General features: G+C 45.1%; 1 protein-coding gene across 1 annotated transcript; it reads right to left on the bottom strand.

Moving 5' to 3' along the window:
* Positions 1 to 8,901: 8,901 nt before the first annotated feature.
* Positions 8,902 to 12,510, bottom strand: LOC141164642 (E3 ubiquitin/ISG15 ligase TRIM25-like). The gene has a single exon (XM_073650124.1). The coding sequence runs from the start codon at positions 12,464 to 12,466 to the stop codon at positions 10,865 to 10,867; it is 1,602 nt and encodes a 533-aa protein (XP_073506225.1). The 5' UTR covers positions 12,467 to 12,510; the 3' UTR covers positions 8,902 to 10,864.
* Positions 12,511 to 18,391: the final 5,881 nt, after the last annotated feature.

Here is an 18,391-nt window from a genome sequence, read left to right as displayed (position 1 = left end):
TTCTTCTCTGTTGCCAACAATAATTCATAAGCTTCGTCATACTCTTGAATTTGTGCAACTTGACTTGCAGGCTGTAGCAAATTAAAGTCTGAAAACGTTTTTCCATGCAGTAGTAGGACATTTTGGACATCTTGCATAGCATAAGATTCGCAATTGTGACAATTTCCACTTTTGTTGTGAAGACGTAAGCAGTAATCTTCAATTATATGTTCTTTGAAATTTGTCCAAAGTTGAGCCGGATTTGTAGGTGGTCCAAAGACACAAATGTAGGCAAACAATTCACAAAGTTTCTTAGGCATATGTAGGGTAACTGCGTCTTCTAAAGTAAGTGTCCACATAGTATCATCCAATAGAAGTCCTAAAGCCAAAGCTGCAGCTTTAAATGTATCGTGCAATACTCCATTAACTGTTTTCAAATCTTCGTAACTTCTAGCTCCTTTGACATGCAGTAGTAACAGCCGAAGGCAATATCTTTCTTGATCCTTGACACTAACAGTATACATGCGTCCAATTATTCTGCTAAGTCCTCATTGTCTTGGCTTCCAAGTTTTATTCCAAACGTAATGCTCTGGAATCTCTCGATACAAATACCGCCTTGCATTTTCGTCACGTTGGTTCAGCAAAAACCATTCCATTAATGTTGACGTTGTGCTTAAATTTTTGGAGACATCTTCGACTTGAGCATTTTCAAAGAAATAAAGCTGCTGTTGATTTGGTAAATGAATAGCTAAACGTATAATGGCATGGGACTGTGAATGCATTGGAAATGCAAATATTCTCCAAGCAGCTTCTGGAGCACTGACATATCTTGGGACAACAAACCGTGATGATTCATCGTGATTGACTGTTTTTTGTTGTATTTCGACATTAGCTTTGTCATGCCCCTTGTAGATGTACTTGAAAAGATATTTAACACTTTTTATTGAAGCGCAGATTTCAACGTTGATGTGACAGTTGTAGCGTTTTAATAAGTACGGGTTGTATGGAACTATCCATGAGTTATTTATAATCTTTTTATTGTGTACAATATTATCAATCAGTTGTCTCCGGTAGGATGGGTAGCCGTCCAAATCTTTAACAGTGTGCTGTTTCAACTGCTTTGGAAACACTTTTGTACACTTTCAGTTTTCCATGCATTGACTTTTTTGGATTTGCTGCACCGCATGGGCCATGAACCATATTACAGATTACAATATTATACAATTCAGGATACTTTTCTTGGTTAGGAATTTCAGCTCACACTATGTCGTCAATTTCGTCCACCGTGCGAAACTTGGAATCCGCGTCTAAAATAATTAGTATATGCGCATGTGGGAGACCTCGTTTCTGAAACTCTATGACGTGTACCATTGCTACGACTGTTCCAAAAAGGCCTTTTTTGATGTCTTTAAAAAGGCTGCTGAGTTTTAGTCGAAATACGCGTGCAACTAAGTCCGGCCTGTGTTCAACTTGCTGCCAGGGTTGTAGATTTTCTGTAATTGCCGGCCATTTAGGATTACAGGTCATTGTTAAAAAAATGTCAGGTCTTCCATACTTTGTTACTATTGCCATTGCATCTTGATAACGCTGTTGCATGTTGCGCGGGCTACCTTCAAAGGACGATGGGAGAATTACTGTTTTTCCAATTGGAATTCCTTTTTGAATGGATTGTTTTTGCAAATGTTCTTGAAGAACGCAGTAGTCTTCAACTTTAAGTTGTTTTTTGGTTCCTTCGTATGAAATTGAGCCGATTAGCTTCAATTTTAACGTATGCGTCTACTAAGTACTGTTGTGTCAGTTTCCCACCGTTTAAAATAGGATGGAAGTAATTTCACACAGACAGAAGAAAACTGTAGTACTGTAGTTGTGTAATTCTTCTTGAAGTTCCTTGCTGGTGTAGGTTTTCATGCCACCCTTGATCACCGCTTGGAAAGAATAGCAGATACAGAAGAGCATCAAGGTTGCTGTGCAAAATGCTAATCCGTTGTGTTTTAGGAATGAAAGGGTTGTTTTTGTCTGGCTTAAGATGGACTAATATATCTCTTTGAAAAGGAGGCTCTCCATCATCGTTTTGAAAAACAACTGCGACCTCACTTACATGTGGTTTGTTGTAACATCGGGGATCTTGTTGACGTTCTTGTTTAATGGCCATGATAATAGAAGGCATTTCCGTCCCATTTTGTATAGCTCTCTGTTCCTCCTCAGCTTCAACGTCTTTTAGCATGCGATATGCGGCAGCAAATGGGCTGATTGTTTGTAAATGTATGGCAATTAGGTTCAGTTCTGCATTACACTTTTCATTTTCTTTTCGGTTCATCCTTTGTTCTGTAGCCTAATTTGGATCAAAGATGTATAATTGTGCAAATGTTGGTGGTTGTCCTAGTTCTGGGTGAAGTGTTCCAGTGCGGTGGTAGATCTTGCCATGAATTTTAAAACAATACGGTCCGAATCCAGGGGGCGGTGCAATGTTGGCACCAAATGAAGCAAACGCATGAGAACTGTTGATACTTCTGATATTTTCCATAAAATTTCTACTGTGTTCATGCGTTCCTTTCATCAACTGCTCAAACAGATCTGAGTAGTGACATCTTGGTAGCATCACTTTTCCTTTTTGGCAGCATTGAGTAAACTGTTTGTCAGATGGTTTTTCCTCGATAAAATTCATAGATTCGCATTTTGAACAAACTACATTCATCTTCCCACAGTAGTGTTGAATAATTATAGTTTCATTGTCTGTTACGTAACGTGCAAGTTGTTGAATGTTCTGCTGGGTTTGCCTTAGTTGGTAGAGCATTAGTTTTTGATAAATTTGTCGATCGTGTTGTTCTCGGTTTGTCTTGGATTCTGGAGATTCATTCAGACGACATTGTCTATGGGATTCCGCATCGTCTTCCTGTCTAGCCGCAGTGTGTTGCGGTGTTTCCCGTTCCCGACGTTGTCTGTGCTTGTCTGGCGGCAGTGTCTTGTGGCGTCTCCTGTTTCCGGCGTTTTAGGTGAGATTCCGCATCCTGGGCTTGTCTGGCAGCAGTGTGTTGCGGTGTCTCTTGTTCCCGGCGTTTTTGTTGAGATTCTGCATCGTGGGCTTGTCTGGCGGCAGTGTGTTGCGGTGTCTCCTGTTCCCGGCCTTTTTGGTGAGCTTCCGCATCCTGGGCTTGTCTTGCGCAGTGTGTTTCGGTGTCTCCTGTTCCCGGCGTTTTTGGTGAGATTCTGCATCCTGGGCTTGTCTGGCGACAGTGTGTTGCGGTGTCTCCTGTCCCCGGCGTTTTTTGTGAGATTCGGCATCCTAGGCTTGTTTGGCGGCAGTGTGTTGCGGTGTCTCCTGTTCCCGGCATTTTTTGTGAGATTCGGCATCCTGGGCTTGTCTGGCGGCAGTGTGTTGCGGTGTCTCCTGTTCCCGGCGTTTTTTGTGAGCTTCCGCATCCTGGGCTTGTCTGGCGGCAGTATGTTGTGGTGTCTGTTGCTCTCGACGTTGTCGTTGTCTTGCTGCTTCTGCTGCTTTTCGGTCTTCCTCCGTGGCGTATTTTCGCTTACAACCCATTATAAAACAGGAAACGTGAAGAAGTATCTCTTCAGCGCGCTGTCACTGGTAGAACGTGTTCAGTAAACCTGACAGAAGTCCCTCGCACAGTGTGACAGAAGTCCCTTGCACAGTGTGACTGAAGTCCCTCGCACAGTGTGACAGAAGTCCCTCGCACAGTGTGACAGAAGTCCCTCGCACAGTCTGACTGAAGTCCCTCGCACAGTGTGACTGATAAAACCTGCTCAGTACGTTATGAGCAGCTTGTGAGTCACATGACCACATGGGCGGAGTTAGTCGTCCTTTCTCCCGAAGGTGGCGTAGATATTTGAAATGTTGCGGTAATTGGCCGGAGAGCGTGTTTAAATTTGGCGCGAAAATCTGTGATTAGTCGCGGGCGGCATCCGCGACCAATCATAGAAGCGGGTTTTAAATCTCGCGCGCCGTGTTACTAAGCAGCGGACATTGTGTTTGAATTCAGCGTTAAAATCTCTGATTGGTCGCGCCCTCTTGACGCGACCAATCAGCGTATCGTATTGGTGAGTACCGGGGAGCGGCTGCCTGTGCGGCTACTTCCGCTCCGAGAACCCGGGACATGAGCGGGCGCTCGCAGCAGAAGTATCCGGACCCACAGCGCCGCTCCCCGGTCCTCCCTTCACACCCTAGCCGCTGATCTCCCCACAGTATCCGCATGGTGTTACAAAGGTCCGGACATTTTTGTTCAAAATCGCTGATTGGTCGCTGGCGCTGCCCGCGACCAATCACCGATTTTGGCGCCACATTTAAATAGCGTCCGCGACCAATCAGCACAGCGGTGTTTAAATGTGGAGCCAAGATCGGTGATTGGTCGTGGCCGATATTTAAATGTGGCGCCCAAATCGGTGATTGGTCGCGGGCAGCGTCCGCGACCAATCAGCACAGTAGTGTTTAACTTTTGCGGCAAGATCAGTGATTGTTCGCGGGCCAAGACCGCGACCAATCACCGATTTGTGCTGCACATTTAAATAGCGGCCGCGACCATTTGGATGTCAGCGCCGCTCCCCGATCCTCCCTTCACACCCTAGCTGCATGGATGTCAGCGCCGCTCCCCGGTCCTCCCTTCCGCATGGATGTCAGCGGTGCTGCCTGTGCGGCTACTTCCGCTGTGAGAAGCCGGGACATGAGCGGGCGCTCGCAGCAGAAGTATCCCGACCCGCAGCACCGATCCCCGGTCCTCCATTGACACCCTAGCCGCTGATCTCCCCACAGTATCCGCATGGTGTTACAAAGGTCCGGACATTTGTGTTAAAAATCGCTGATTGGTCGCAGGCGTTGCCCGCGACCAATCACCGATCTTGGCGCCACATTTAAACACCGCTGTGCTGATTGGTCGCCGACGCTGGGCGCGACCAATCACCGATTTGGGCGCAACATTTAAATAGCGTCCGCAACCAATCAGCACAGCGGTGTTTAAATGTGGTGCCAAGATCGGTGATTGGTCGCGGGCAGCGCCAGCGACCAACCAGACATTTTTAACACAAATGTCCGGACCTTTGTAATACCATGCGGATACTGTGGGGACATCAGCGGCTAGAGTGCCAAGGGAGGACCGGGGAGCGGCTCTGCGGGTCGGGATACTTCTGCTGCGAGCAGTCGCTCATGTCCCGGCTTCTCGCAGCGGAAGTAGCCGCACAGGCAGCGGCGCTGACATCCATGCGGCTAGGGAGTGAAGGGAGGACCGGGGAGCGGCGCTGACATCCAATTGGTCGGTATTTAAATGTGCAGCACAAATCGTTGATTGGTCGCGGTCTTGGCCTGCGACCAATCACTGATCTTGCCGTAAAAGTTAAACAATACTGTGCTGATTGGTCGCGGACGCTGACCGCGACCAATCACTGATTTAGGCGCCACATTTAAATATCGGCCGCGACCAATCACGGATCTTGGCTCCACATTCAAACACCACTGTGCTGATTGGTCGCGGACGCTATTTAAATGTGGCGCCAAAATCGGTGATTGGTTGCGCCCAGCGTCGGCGACCAATCAGCACAGCAGTGTTTAAATGTGTAGCCAAGATCGGTGATTGGTCGCGGGCGATATTTAAATGTGGCACCCAGCACAGTAGTGTTTAACTTTTGCGGCAAGATCAGTGATTGTTCCCGGGCCAAGACCGCGACCAATCACCGATTTGTGCGGCACATTTAAATAGCGGCCGCGACCAATTGGATGTCAGCGCCGCTCCCCGGTCCTCCCTTCACACCCTAGCCGCATGGATGTCAGCGGCGCTGCCTTTGCGGATACTTCCGCTGCGAGAACCCGGGACATGAGCGGGCGCTCGCAGCAGAAGTATCCCGACCTGCCGCGCCACTCCCCGGTCCTCCCTTCCGCATGGAGGTCAGCGACGCCGGCGGTCCTTCCGCTGCTACCGGCCGGGAGATGAGCGCCTCGCGCCGGTCATCTCCCGGCTGCATCTCCGTCCCGCAGATGGGTCCGGCGGTCGAGGTCCTTCTGCTGGTACCGGCCGGGAGATGAGAGCCTCGCGCCGCTCATCTCCCGGCTGCATCGCCGCTGAGCTCCGTCCCACAGATGAGCCGCTAACGGCCGCCATCTTTTTTCAGAAATCTCGCGGCGCTGATTGGCTGCTGCCGGATCAATGAGCGACGCGGGATTTCCAGGACAGACAGACAGACGGGATAAGATGATTTTATATATATATATGTATATATATATATAGATAGTATCTTCCTCGCCTTCCAGCAGCTTCAGTTAATAAGACACTTGGGCTGGGGATCGAAGTTTGTTCTAAGCCAAAATGCTTATCAGTCTTGGAACTTGTGTAGGATGGTTGAACTTTTTTTCTTTGCTTCTATTCACATGTGTGTACCTTGCTAATTGTTTACTACATGTGAGTGGAATTTGATGAGAGATTGTCATGCTATTATTCTCACTCTTGTTACCCAGCGCAACCAATCACAGCGCAGCTTTCATTTTACCTAGGCAGGTTAAAAAAAATTATGCTGAGCTCTGATTGGATGCTATGGGCAACAAAGTCAGTTTTTTTTTCTTTTAGACCGGTTTGAAAAATAAGGCCTAGAATTCACTTGTAAGGCTATGTGCCCACGATGCAGAAATGCTCAGGATTTTTTCCTGAGCGTTTCTGCATCTCCCTGGCAGAAAAAAACGCATGCGGATTGTACATGCGGATTGTACATGCGTTTTCCTGCCAGGGACATGCGTATATGAAGCGTTCTTCACTTGCATTTCCGCATGCGGGTTGACAAGCGCTTTCCAAGCGATTTTAGCGTCACTTGGAAAGTGCTTGTCAACTTGGTCACACTATATAAATCCATGTAAACAGCATGGATTTATATAGTGTGACAGTAAAAAGAATGTCAAAAAATAAAAATAATCTATACTTACCCTCCGATGGCCCCGCAGTCTTGCTTCGCGCTCCGTCCTGGCTGCTGGCAGTGGTACACTGAAGGACCTGCCGACGCCAGCGTCGCGTGACCCGTCACATGACTCTGACGTCAGCGCAGGTCCTTCACTCCACCGCTAAGTGCTGGGAAGCAAGGAGGAGCGCAGCGCGGGCCGCCAGAAGGTAAGTATATATTTATTATTTATTTTATTCTTTTTTTTTTACAGGTTTTTTAATGGTACCTGGGTGTGGAGGAGAGTCTCATCCGCACATTAGAACGCGCCAATTACGCAAGTACAGATGCAGTCTTGGGGAATTGGCGCGTTCTAATGCAAGTCAATGGCGGCGAAAACACAGCGCTTCCGCAAAATAATAGGTAGTGCTGAGTTTTTTTCCGCAATGATAATCCGCAGCGTAAATTTCCGCAGCATGTGCACAGCACATGCGGATTATCATTGGGGAGCATTGCTGCCCTTCTACCATGCGTTTTAATGCATTTCCGCAGCGTTTCCGCAGCTGCAAAGACGCTGCAGAAACGCATTAAAACCGTATCATGGGCACACAGCCTAAGGCCACGTTCACACGTTCGATATTTAGTCAGTATTTTCCATCAGTATTTGTAATCGAAAATCAGGAGAGGAAGAATCAGAAGAAAAGTATAATAGAAACACGCCACCACGTCTGCATTTTTCACCCACTCCTGGTTTTGGCTTACAAATACCGATGTAAAATACTGACCAAATACTGAACGTGTGAACGTGACCTATATTAGTGACTGTCGTATACAAGGTATAAATCTTCCTATGTTATATCTACTACATTAACACATTTGCAATAGAAATTCGCCTTCCTTTATATTCTGGGAGATCTTCCCACTCGCCGGACACTTTCATATCTAAACCTAATGGACACGGCTCTGTCTGTACAGGGCTTATTTTTGGTGGTAGAACTTATATACAGACCACATAAGAGGATGCTAGAAAATCTGGTATGGTGAGGGGGGTACTTATTAAAAGGGTTATTAGCACAATATCAATCACAGCTCATTGGCTTAAAATACTAAAATAAATAAAGTTGAGGAATGCAATCAATTTCCAAAAGTGCTCACTGCTCCCGATATCACCCCCTGAAAACTTTTGCCTACCTGTTAGCCCATGGATACGTCCTGTAGTTCTTCCATGGCAGGTCGCACATGCTCAGTAGATACCTGTTGTTCTTCGAAAGTGGGTGTGTGATTGTACCGTCCTCACAGTACAGGGTGGACATGAGCACTGTGAGCTGGCTCCAATAAATGGAGGAACAGGGAGAGGAACAGGGATCCTTCTCCCCAACCGTGCCAGTCCACGGTGTGATAGACAAAGTCGAAAGAGCACAGACTTAACAGGCACTAAGCCACCAATGGTATTTCTCATATAAAGCATTAATATTTCTGTCCACATCTGTTATAATGGCCGCTTCTTACCTAGAACTACAACTGGGTCTTCATCTGTACTGTCTGAAAGAGAAACTGTCTTTGTTGCCTCTAGCGACCAATCAAGGCTCAGCTTTCATGTTTTAAACAGCTCTGGTAAAATGAAAGCTGCACTGTGATTGGTTACTATGGGTAACAAAGAGATAGGAGAGGTCACCTAGAGGAAAGATATCGAAAACACATACAGAATTAGAGGATGGAGGATTAGAATAGTTTACACAGGGCGGTGGGGACAGACAAGAATTACATTCATTATTATAATATTAGAAACTTAGCTCCAAGCAGACGACTTCGCAGTTGGAGAAGCAGCTAATTTTTTGTAAGGGGGAATGCTGGGAACCTGGAAAAGAAGCAGGTGCTTGTGGGAAATGTAGTTTAAAGTGGTCACATGAGCAGCAGTGAAGGACCTCCCACTTCACACTGAGCACAGAGACATAAGGGGAGATATGAAGGAGATGGAGCCAGACGTAAAAAAAAAATACCCAGCGAGGATCTGAAAATATGGACGGATTGAGACGTTATTACTGTACAAAAAAATAGATTCAGGGATAAATCCTTTAATTTTTAAATCTTGAAGAGTGTACACTCACATACATATAATAAAACACAAGAGCTCTAACATACAAGGATATGTCTGTTTATTACACACAGACTGCTGAACAAAGCAGATATTACGCAGGGGTGTAAATATAAGGGGTGCGGGAACTACAGTCACTCCAGGATCCTGGGCTCAGAATCGAATCAGGACCCCAGAAAAGCTGTGGAAGCTGTAAAAATAGGTACAACATCACCCCAAACCAGATATATTAGTGAGAAGTGTACAATAGAGGAATACTTCATACCCTTTATATATATTACTATGAAAGTGACATCATTAATTAAAGAAGTTGGCCACAACTTTTTATTATCCCCCCGGGGCCCCTAAGGGTTTTTGTAAATACTTTGTGTTGCATTTACTGCCTGTGAGCGGCGCTACCGCGGGCATCACGTGACCCGCCACTGATGTCACGCGGTCCCCACGGTGGATGCTGGGTTGCGGGCGGGGTTTCCCTGCGCGTCACACCCAGCATCCACCACACGCTTTCCCAATAAATAGGGAGAGGGAAAGCGTGCAGTCGATGACGGGTGTGACGCCCACAACCCAGCATCCACCGTGGAACGCAGAAGTAAGTCACCCCCGGCTGCAGCCTGAAGTTGACGTGACATCGGCGGATGTCAGAGCCGGGGGGGCACGTGATGCCTGTGAGCAACCAGTGATAGCGCCGCTCGCAGGCCGTAACTGCAACACAAGGTAATTACAAAAACCATTATGGGCCCCGGAGCAATACATTGAGGGGATAATAAAAAGTAGTGGAAAACTCCTTTAACAGCAATGCACATACAATATTGTGAGAATATAATCAAAATGATAATATATGCAATATTAATCCCTTCCTCCCACGGCCAATTATCATTTTTACACTTTCCGTTCCTTGTCTTCCTTTTTCCAAATGTCATACACTTTTTATTTTCATTTTGTAATCGATATAACTATATATATATAATTTTATATTTTTATATATATATATTTTGTGTGTGATCCAAAATTTTGGAAACCTGTAACAAAAAATTGATTTGTGTCTCCATTTCCCGAGACCCGTAACCTTTTTATTTTCCAGTCGCTACAGTTTGGTTTACATTTTTGTAATTTTTTTTAATTTATACCTATATAACATATATATTTCATTTATATATTTTGAAAATTTTAGTTTTAATTCTCTATTTTTTTAGTCCCCTTAGGCTATGTAACCTGCTAATGTGATCTGGCTCGTGTGGTGAATGAATGATACATTCTGATGATATGTTCACTCTAAGATGTTCCTGAGAACTTGTGGTTTAGTAGGTGTGGGATGCCTGGACCAGAGAAACTGAATGTAATGGGCTGGATGTAGGGTTTTTCACTACTGTAACATGTTTGAGGTTACTTCAGGGGAGATAAGATCTAACAACGTAGCCAAGTAGTTTGCCTTATAATAGTAATAAAAATTAGGGCGAATCTTTCGTACCTTGTTTTGGGGACAACATTGAGTAGGTAAGTCTTAGTTGCCCATCCGGACAAAGCAAGCAGTTAAAACGGATGCAGAATTCAGTAGAGATATTATATAGCAGAAGATACTTTTTCTACTGTAGCTGTATTCTCGAGATTTGTACTCTATCATTAATGAGAAGTGAGGTTTAGTATGAAAGGAAGAGAAGGTCGGGGTTGGCCTAAATGTGTGCTCTTAGCACTGTGATTGAGCTCAATGGTTATAGGAAGGAGTGACAAGATTAAAGTAATGGACTATAGGATGAGGGACAGTAAAATTAAAAATTTTGATTTTCCCCAAGTTAATTTTAAAATTAGAGGCTCTCCTGAACTTGATGAAGATATCTACAATAAATCTGGAATGTAGCCAACAGTGTGCAATTAACTCTGATCCAACCAGTGTTAATTGTCTCATGCCATATAGGCGGCTATTCCTTAACTTCTAATCTTTAACCAGCTATCTACATAGCATCCTTTGATTTTTCTCCAAAATACACACATAGCAACATGAAGGGGCTCGGTGAAGGTGGCAGTGAAGGTGTGTAAGTGTTTGATGGGGTCACACAGCTCATAAAAGGACAACTGTCCGGCCTCATAATCCAGACATATCCTGAATCTATCACTAGAAATATTGTCAGGCAAAATAATCTCTTTCTTGTCATGTCTTGCAAAATAATGATTATTATGTGTTCTGCACAAACTCCAGGACTTATTATTATTTCCAGTGTATGACTGACGTCCTCGCCTGTCTATACTGGGATAACACATCCCCACCCTCCACACTCCTGATCTACTGCTCTCCACATCCCAGTAATGTCGTCCTGAGGTAAATCCCCTCCTGCTCATCACCTGATAATCTTGGAATCTCTCTGCTGTTTCTGGACGTTTCTGCTTCTCTTCTGTCCAGGTTGCAGTTTTCAGGTCGTCTGATATAAGGAGATTATTAGAAGCTGTGTTTACATCCAGTAATATGTCTGCAGGACCCTCCACATAGATCCCGCTCCTTATACCTGATATTATGTCACATAATGTGCGGAATGTGTCTGAGATCACAGCCACATCCAGGTCATCTCCATCATGGGGCTGTTTATCATGTCCCCCTGTGTCCTCATCACCTCCCTCCTCCTCAGGATCACACAAGTCACCGGTGTCTGGTTCCTGTAAGACAGTCAGTGGATCCGTCATGTTACACAAATCCTCAATGTGTCTTATCTTCCTGGACAGCTCATCCTTTTTTATTTCCAGCTGCTTGGTCAGAGTAGACAGTGACTCTTCCTTTTCCTGCCTGGAGATCTCACTCAGGACCTTCTTCTCCAGGTCGTCCAGCCGTCTCCTGATGTCTATAAACAGGGCAGTGACTCTCTTGGCTTCTCCTGCTGCCTTTTTTCGAGCTTTTCTCCTGTGATCCTCCAGATTCCGGACTCTTTTCTCGGTCTCTTCTCTCTTTGTGGTCAGTATGTGGAGAACATTTCTCAGTTTTTTCTTTTTCTTCTCTGAGGCCTCATCCAGCATCTCCACTTGATGTTCCTCATGCTTTCCAGCCAAACTGCAGGACACACAGATACAAACAGCGTCCTCAGTGCAATAATATTCCAGGATTTTATTATGGACAGAACATTTCCTTTTCTCCAGAGAAGTGCTGGGATCAGATAAGACGTGTTCTGGTGATTTGCTGTGAACTTTCAGGTGTCTATCACACAGAGAAGCCTCGCACATCAGACAAGATCTAACAGCAGGTACAGGAGAGTCCACACAGTAAGTGCAGCAGATCCCGGTGATCTCCTCTTGTTCTTGCTGAGTAAATAGGAAACGTTCTGCGACATTTTGAAGATTTATGTTCCTCATCAGTGCAGGCCGCTCCCAAAATTCTTCTCTGCATTCAGGACAGGAATAAACTTCCGACTTCTCCTGTGTATCCAGCACACGATCAATACAGACCCGGCAGAAGTTGTGTCCACATCTCAGTATTACAGGATCCTTAAAAATAGATAAACAGATGGAGCAGAGCAGCTCGTCTCTCAGGTCAGCAGACGCCATGGCTGGCGGAAGAAGGAAGAAGAAGTATGAGGCTGGTTAAACAGTAAAGTTGTAGTTACGCCCATTTACTTAACCCCTTAATGAGCCAGCATGCTATTTTTCTTGTTTTTGAATCACTGCATTCCGAAACCCATAACCTTTTCCTTCTTCTGTCAACTTAGCCATTTTTGTGAGTCCAATTATATGCCACTAGTTTGTAAAACATGTAATATAATGTATAACTTTAATATTTATTTTTATTTTTTTCCATTGAGAAGGGGTCTGCAATATCACCGCTGTATTTTAGGATTTCTTTTAAAAATATTCACAGTGCAATGCCATAATTGCAACAAACATTATATTGTAAGGTTTGTTATAATTAAAGCATTGCAAAATTTATATAACTTTTTATGTTTAGGACTTTTGCACAATTAAAAAAAGGTTTTTTTAAATAATTTATTTTTGTACTATTGCATTTCAAGTATCAAAATAGAGCTTTTTGAGGGTTTGCTGTTTACAGGACGACTTGTAGTTTTCAATGGTACCTTTTTAGTGCAAATATGACTTAGCAAATGATCTTTTTTTCCTTTTTTTTGTCAGACAACGAAAAACAACAATCTAAATTCTTTACAACTTTCAGTACTCTTGATAAGTAATGTGGTTGTAGCTTCGGTCATGTCAGTGGTTTCTCTTGTGTATATATTATTTTTAAAATAGTTTGTTAAATAATACAACATTTCATAGGCGGAAAATTATTTATTTTTTTTTACTTTATCCCACCCCCCCACCAGGGGACTTGAACATGCGATTTTTTAATTTTTTACGTGATAGTGCAATACTCCTGAAGTTAAGTATAAATTCATAGACATTTGGTAAATGTTGAGCACTTTTTTCAATTGTCCATAAAATGGTGGTCTGTAATTTTATATTGTTCTCTTTGAAAAATGTTATATAATTTAAAAAAAAAAGGTACAAAAATATATTTGCAAACAGAAAGACAATGCAGGGGGAATGCCTGCGGAGGAAAGAAATTCTCTGTATTCATTCATTGAAAAAATTGTTGGTCCACGAGGAGAAGCCTTGTTGACACCATAGATGTTTATCTTGAGCGGGGAAGAAGAACAACAATGCCTTATGCCTATATAAAGTAAGTTAGTTGACTTCCAAAATAAAAACAAAAGAGGTGAACATTAAAATTCAAACTGTCTGACCCTTATCTTCCCCGATTAGAGTTGTTGTGAGACGTTTTGAAGAACCCGGCCAATTGGCCATATCAATATTCTGTGGCCGCTGGATCGGAGCACTGAAAACCGCCTGTTACCTGATGGTATCTGTGGCTCTGGTGCAAAGTTATAGTTGAGAGACGCATATGTGATATCGGCTAGGCAAGCTAATCAAAAGAAGAACCAGTAGACGTAAGCTTGACCAAGTTTAATCTAATGTGTACGGGGCCTTTCTTCTTCACCACCTCAGCCACAGCCCCGTAAGACATTGGGGCACCTAATGGAATTGTGGATTTTCAGAAGATTTTGAAGGGTTCATGAAATTTGTTAATTCTTTTGGAGTTCAGGATGTCTAATTTTATTTTCCTGGTCTTATAAACAATCTAGGAGAGATGGTAAGTGTGATTTACTTATCCCCTCATAAAAACTGTGAGGACAATGTAGTGAGACTTCTATCTGATTCCTGTGTATTACAAGCTTTTGCAGAGTCCAGAAATGTTTGTAATATATTCTCTGGCGAAGCTCTAGTTAATAGAAAGGAAACTGTGGCACCCCTGCTGTGCATTGGCGCCACAGAACCCAGAAGGGTGCATAGATGGACTTCTCCACAAGAGGCCCTCACTACATTCATACACCTCCACCCTACCACCTCAGACCAGCAGAGGGAGCCCGTTAGGGACATATATAGGGAGGGTGGAGCTAGGCAGGTCAGAGAGTTTAGAGTTCAGTCTACAGCGAGTTCAGTTTCAGTTCAGTGTTCAGAGAGGAACACAGCTCAGAGTGAGCAGAGAGCATGCCGACGCTCAGAGAGCGGTGAAGACGCAGCAAGTCAGCTGCCAAGTAGAACCTGTAAGTGCCCCAGAAGAGCCTGCTCAAGAAGAATCCTCGGAAGAAGGATCCCCGGCTGGAGCAGAGCAAGAAGGCCCAGCCAATCGTACACTTGCCAGTCCCATAGAGAGGTTAAGGCAGTTTTACAATCTACCCACACGTAGAACTGACAGGGTAGCAGACGGTGCAGACACAGATGCCATCCATACTCCTATACTACGCAGATCAACACGTAACACCAAAGGCCAGGCCCCTGTCAGGATCTGTGAATAAGTAGAAATACCTATAGTATAAATAGTTGCCCCTGGGGTATGTTATTCTTGTATGATTTTCATGTATTTATTGGTTTCAGCTTATGGTGGACAATTTATATGAACATTAGTTACCCGTAAGGGTATATATATAAAAGACTCTGTGGCTGAGGACTGTGAGCAGCCCAAAAACTCTTATGTATGTAGTTGCACTCCCTGGAGTGCCCCTTAGTTGACCACGGAACAAAAACCCGTTTGGCGTGGCGGAAGACGTGGTCCAGCACCTGGATCACCTATGCCCTGTAGCCACGCCAACGGCCTACGTTGAGGGTTTTCAGGCGGGTCCCTCATGTGCCTCATGTTCTTTCACCGGCAAAATGGACACCATTAACTTGTAAGACTCTGAGGACGTATATATTTATTATGTTTTTACACCTGTAACGTTCAAGAGATGTGCCTCCCATAAAGGGAAGAGTTATTGTTAACCTGTTTTGAAAATTGCTTCAGTCCAGGAGTACTGAGTTTTACTAGGGGGAAATGTAGTGCCCCTGCTGCGCATTGGTGCCACAGAACCCAGAAGGGTGCATGGATGGACTTCTCCACAAGAAGCCCTCACTACATTCATACACCTCCACCCTACCACCTCAGACCAGCAGAGAGAGCCCGTTAGGGACATATATAGGGAGGGAGGAGCTAGGCAGCTCAGAGAGTTTAGAGTTCAGTCAACAGCGAGTTCAGTTCAGTGTTCAGAGAGGAACACAGCTCAGAGTGAGCAGAGAGCGTGCCGACGCTCAGAGAGCGGTGAAGACGCAGCAAGCCAGCTGCCAAGTAGTGAGGGCCCCGAGTGTGGTCGACTGCGAGAGGAAAAGGAGAGTGGAGCTAAGGGGGCAGAGGAGCGTAGTAAGCTCACCCCGATTTATGTACCGGACACCGGGTCCGCGCCTACAGAGACTCCTTATACACAGTAGGAACCACCGGAACCCCTGGAGAACTTCAGATCCCAGGTCCACCTAATGCTGACTGTAGTACCAGGGCTAGGAATCACAGAGGACCCAGCGTCCAGGGAGAGTGATCTCCAAAGAGAAGGCCCTACCACCAGGTCAACAGGTGCAGAGAGAGACAGTAACCAAGCTAGGCCCAGCTCCAGGCAGGCCAGAAGCTAAGAGAAATAAGCAACGGATCAGGAGGCCCTATACCCGCTCACTGGGGAGAGTCCAGAAGTGCGCCCTTCACCTGGAGTACCCTGGACCATGCCTGCAGCATCACCAGTAAAGGTACTGAAGCTTACCCCTGTGTGAGTGTCCATCCTTCCTTTGGGACTGTCCTGCCGTCTCTCCCCTGCACCGCCATCCAGTACATCCCCCACGCTGACCTGAGGCCCGCTCCACCTGTGGGGAGCCATTCCATCACAAGCTGCCCTACCATCTGCCTCAGAGGACTGTTGCAGCGCTGGTGATCCTCACCAGACACCACAGGTGGCGTCACGAAAAATCCCCAAAACCCCATATAAAAGTATTCCCCCATTTCACTGACCGCCCTGGGTCACGGACCGGGCCAGCCACCGTGATATCCCCCGGCAACCAGAGGCCCGGCTGCCGAGTACCCCACGGCCCTGGGGGCTTGTCAAAACCCAAGCACGAGGAACCTTCTCCAGAGGCGTAGCGATCGTGGTCGCAGAGGTCGTGACCGGGCACGTGCGGATGAGGGCCCAGCTGATCCCAGCGCAAACTTTAACTGGACGTCCACTGAGCTGAAGTATGTTGTGGGGCAGAGATGCAATACATGCTGCCGGCTAATCAGAGGCTCTTCTCGCATGATTGCTCAGTTTGGCTGCATGGCCAGGTCTAGGAAGACTTTTGGTGGTCCCAAACTTCTTCCATTTAAGAATTATGGAGGCCACTGTGCTCTTAGGAACCTTGAGTACTGCAGAAATTCTTTTGTAACCTTGTCCAGATCTTACCACAATTCTGTCTCTGAGCTCCTTGGGCAGTTCCTTTGAGCTCATGATTCTCATTTGGTCTGACATGCACTGTGAGCTGTGAGGTCTTATATACACAGGTGTGTGCCTTTCCAAATCAAGTCCTATCAGTTTAATTAAACACAGCTGGACTCCAATGAAGGAGTACAACCATCTCAAGGAGGATCACACGGAAATGGACAGCATGTGACTTAAATATGAATGTCTGAGTAAAGGGTCTGAATACTTATGACCATGTGATATTTCAGTTTTTCTTTTTTAATAAATTTGCAAAAAATTCTACATTTCTGTTTTTTCAGTCAAGATGGGGTGCAGAGTGTACTTTAATTAAAAAAATGAACTTTTTAGCACTTTTACCAAATGGCTGCAATGAAACAAAGAGTGAAAAATTTAAAGGGGTCTGAATACTTTCCATACTCACTGTATATACTAGGATGCACCCAAGATGGGAGACATATATACCAGGAAGGAGCCCAACATGGGGGCCATTACTACATAATGGGCAAGGAGGTGCAACTTGTATGTCCATAAAGGATTTAGAATTCTACAAGGGCCCATACATCTGACCAACATGCGGCGGGGGGGGGGTGACCCCGGTGCAAATCTTGCATCAGTGCCCATCAAACTCTAGTTACGCCACTGACCCTCTCTATAATAGCTATATCTCCTAATGGCTGTAAACATTGCTCAAGGAGTTAAATGAATTGTTCAAGATGATGCAAAAGCTGCACACAGGCAGCAATACATGTAAATTAATGAAATAAATATACTCAAACTTTTAATCCTGGCGGATCCATCTTCACGTCCCAGATGCCCCCCGCTCATTGTCTGATAAGCTTGCCTGCAAACATCACATCCTGTATTCACGACTTGATGTCTGCAGCCAATCAATAGCCTCTGCAGTATACAGCCCGAGCCGGCTGAGGCTATTGATTGGCTGCAGACATCACATAGAGAATACAGGCTGTAAGTTTTGCATAATTTTGGAAACCCCTTTTGCACAACTGGATTTTTTTTTATGCCTGGACTGCATGGATCCAATGATGAGCTGTTCGAGTCACCTGACCACTGCAGACAATCACAGGCTTCAGCAGTCCTATGATTTCCGAATGGCACTATCGTCACTACCAGAGCCAGCGCAGACCGCTAGCGTTGGATTCACTGGGGTGACATGTTGTATGATGCAGCGTATTTTGTCATTTACTGAGATTGATCTTTGTACCTCCATGACAAAAATCTGAGCTGAGAAAGATAACAGCGGGGATTAGATTACAGTACTTTTCTGGATTCCTGTCACAACCTTTCACTTTGGTTTTTGTCATTTATCACATGGAAAATGGACACCTTCTCTCATTCTTCCCTTGCTTCTGACCATTTCTGTCAGGGGCCTCACAGGATTATTACATCAACATCCAGTGGGGTCATAATTTGGTAGACATATTGAGAAGGTCAACAAACATGGCGGCAGAATTATCAACACAGTCTAAAGGAAAAACTGTCTTGTTCTCAATAGCAACCAATCACAAAGCTGCTTTCATTTTACCAGAGCGGTTGGGGATATGAAAGCTGCGCTGTGAATGGTTGCTATGGTCAACACAGACAGTGAGACCTATCGTGCTTGTAATTTTTTTCGCCGGCCATATACAGCACACTCACCCATGTCATT

Source organism: Phyllobates terribilis, unplaced genomic scaffold (assembly GCF_046119375.1).
Source record: "Phyllobates terribilis strain yellow unplaced genomic scaffold, ASM4611937v1 Scaffold_10__3_contigs__length_209671492, whole genome shotgun sequence".
Taxonomy (NCBI): domain Eukaryota; kingdom Metazoa; phylum Chordata; class Amphibia; order Anura; family Dendrobatidae; genus Phyllobates; species Phyllobates terribilis.
The sequence above is the reverse complement of the archived record's forward strand: the minus strand, read 5'-3'. Positions and strand labels throughout refer to the sequence as shown.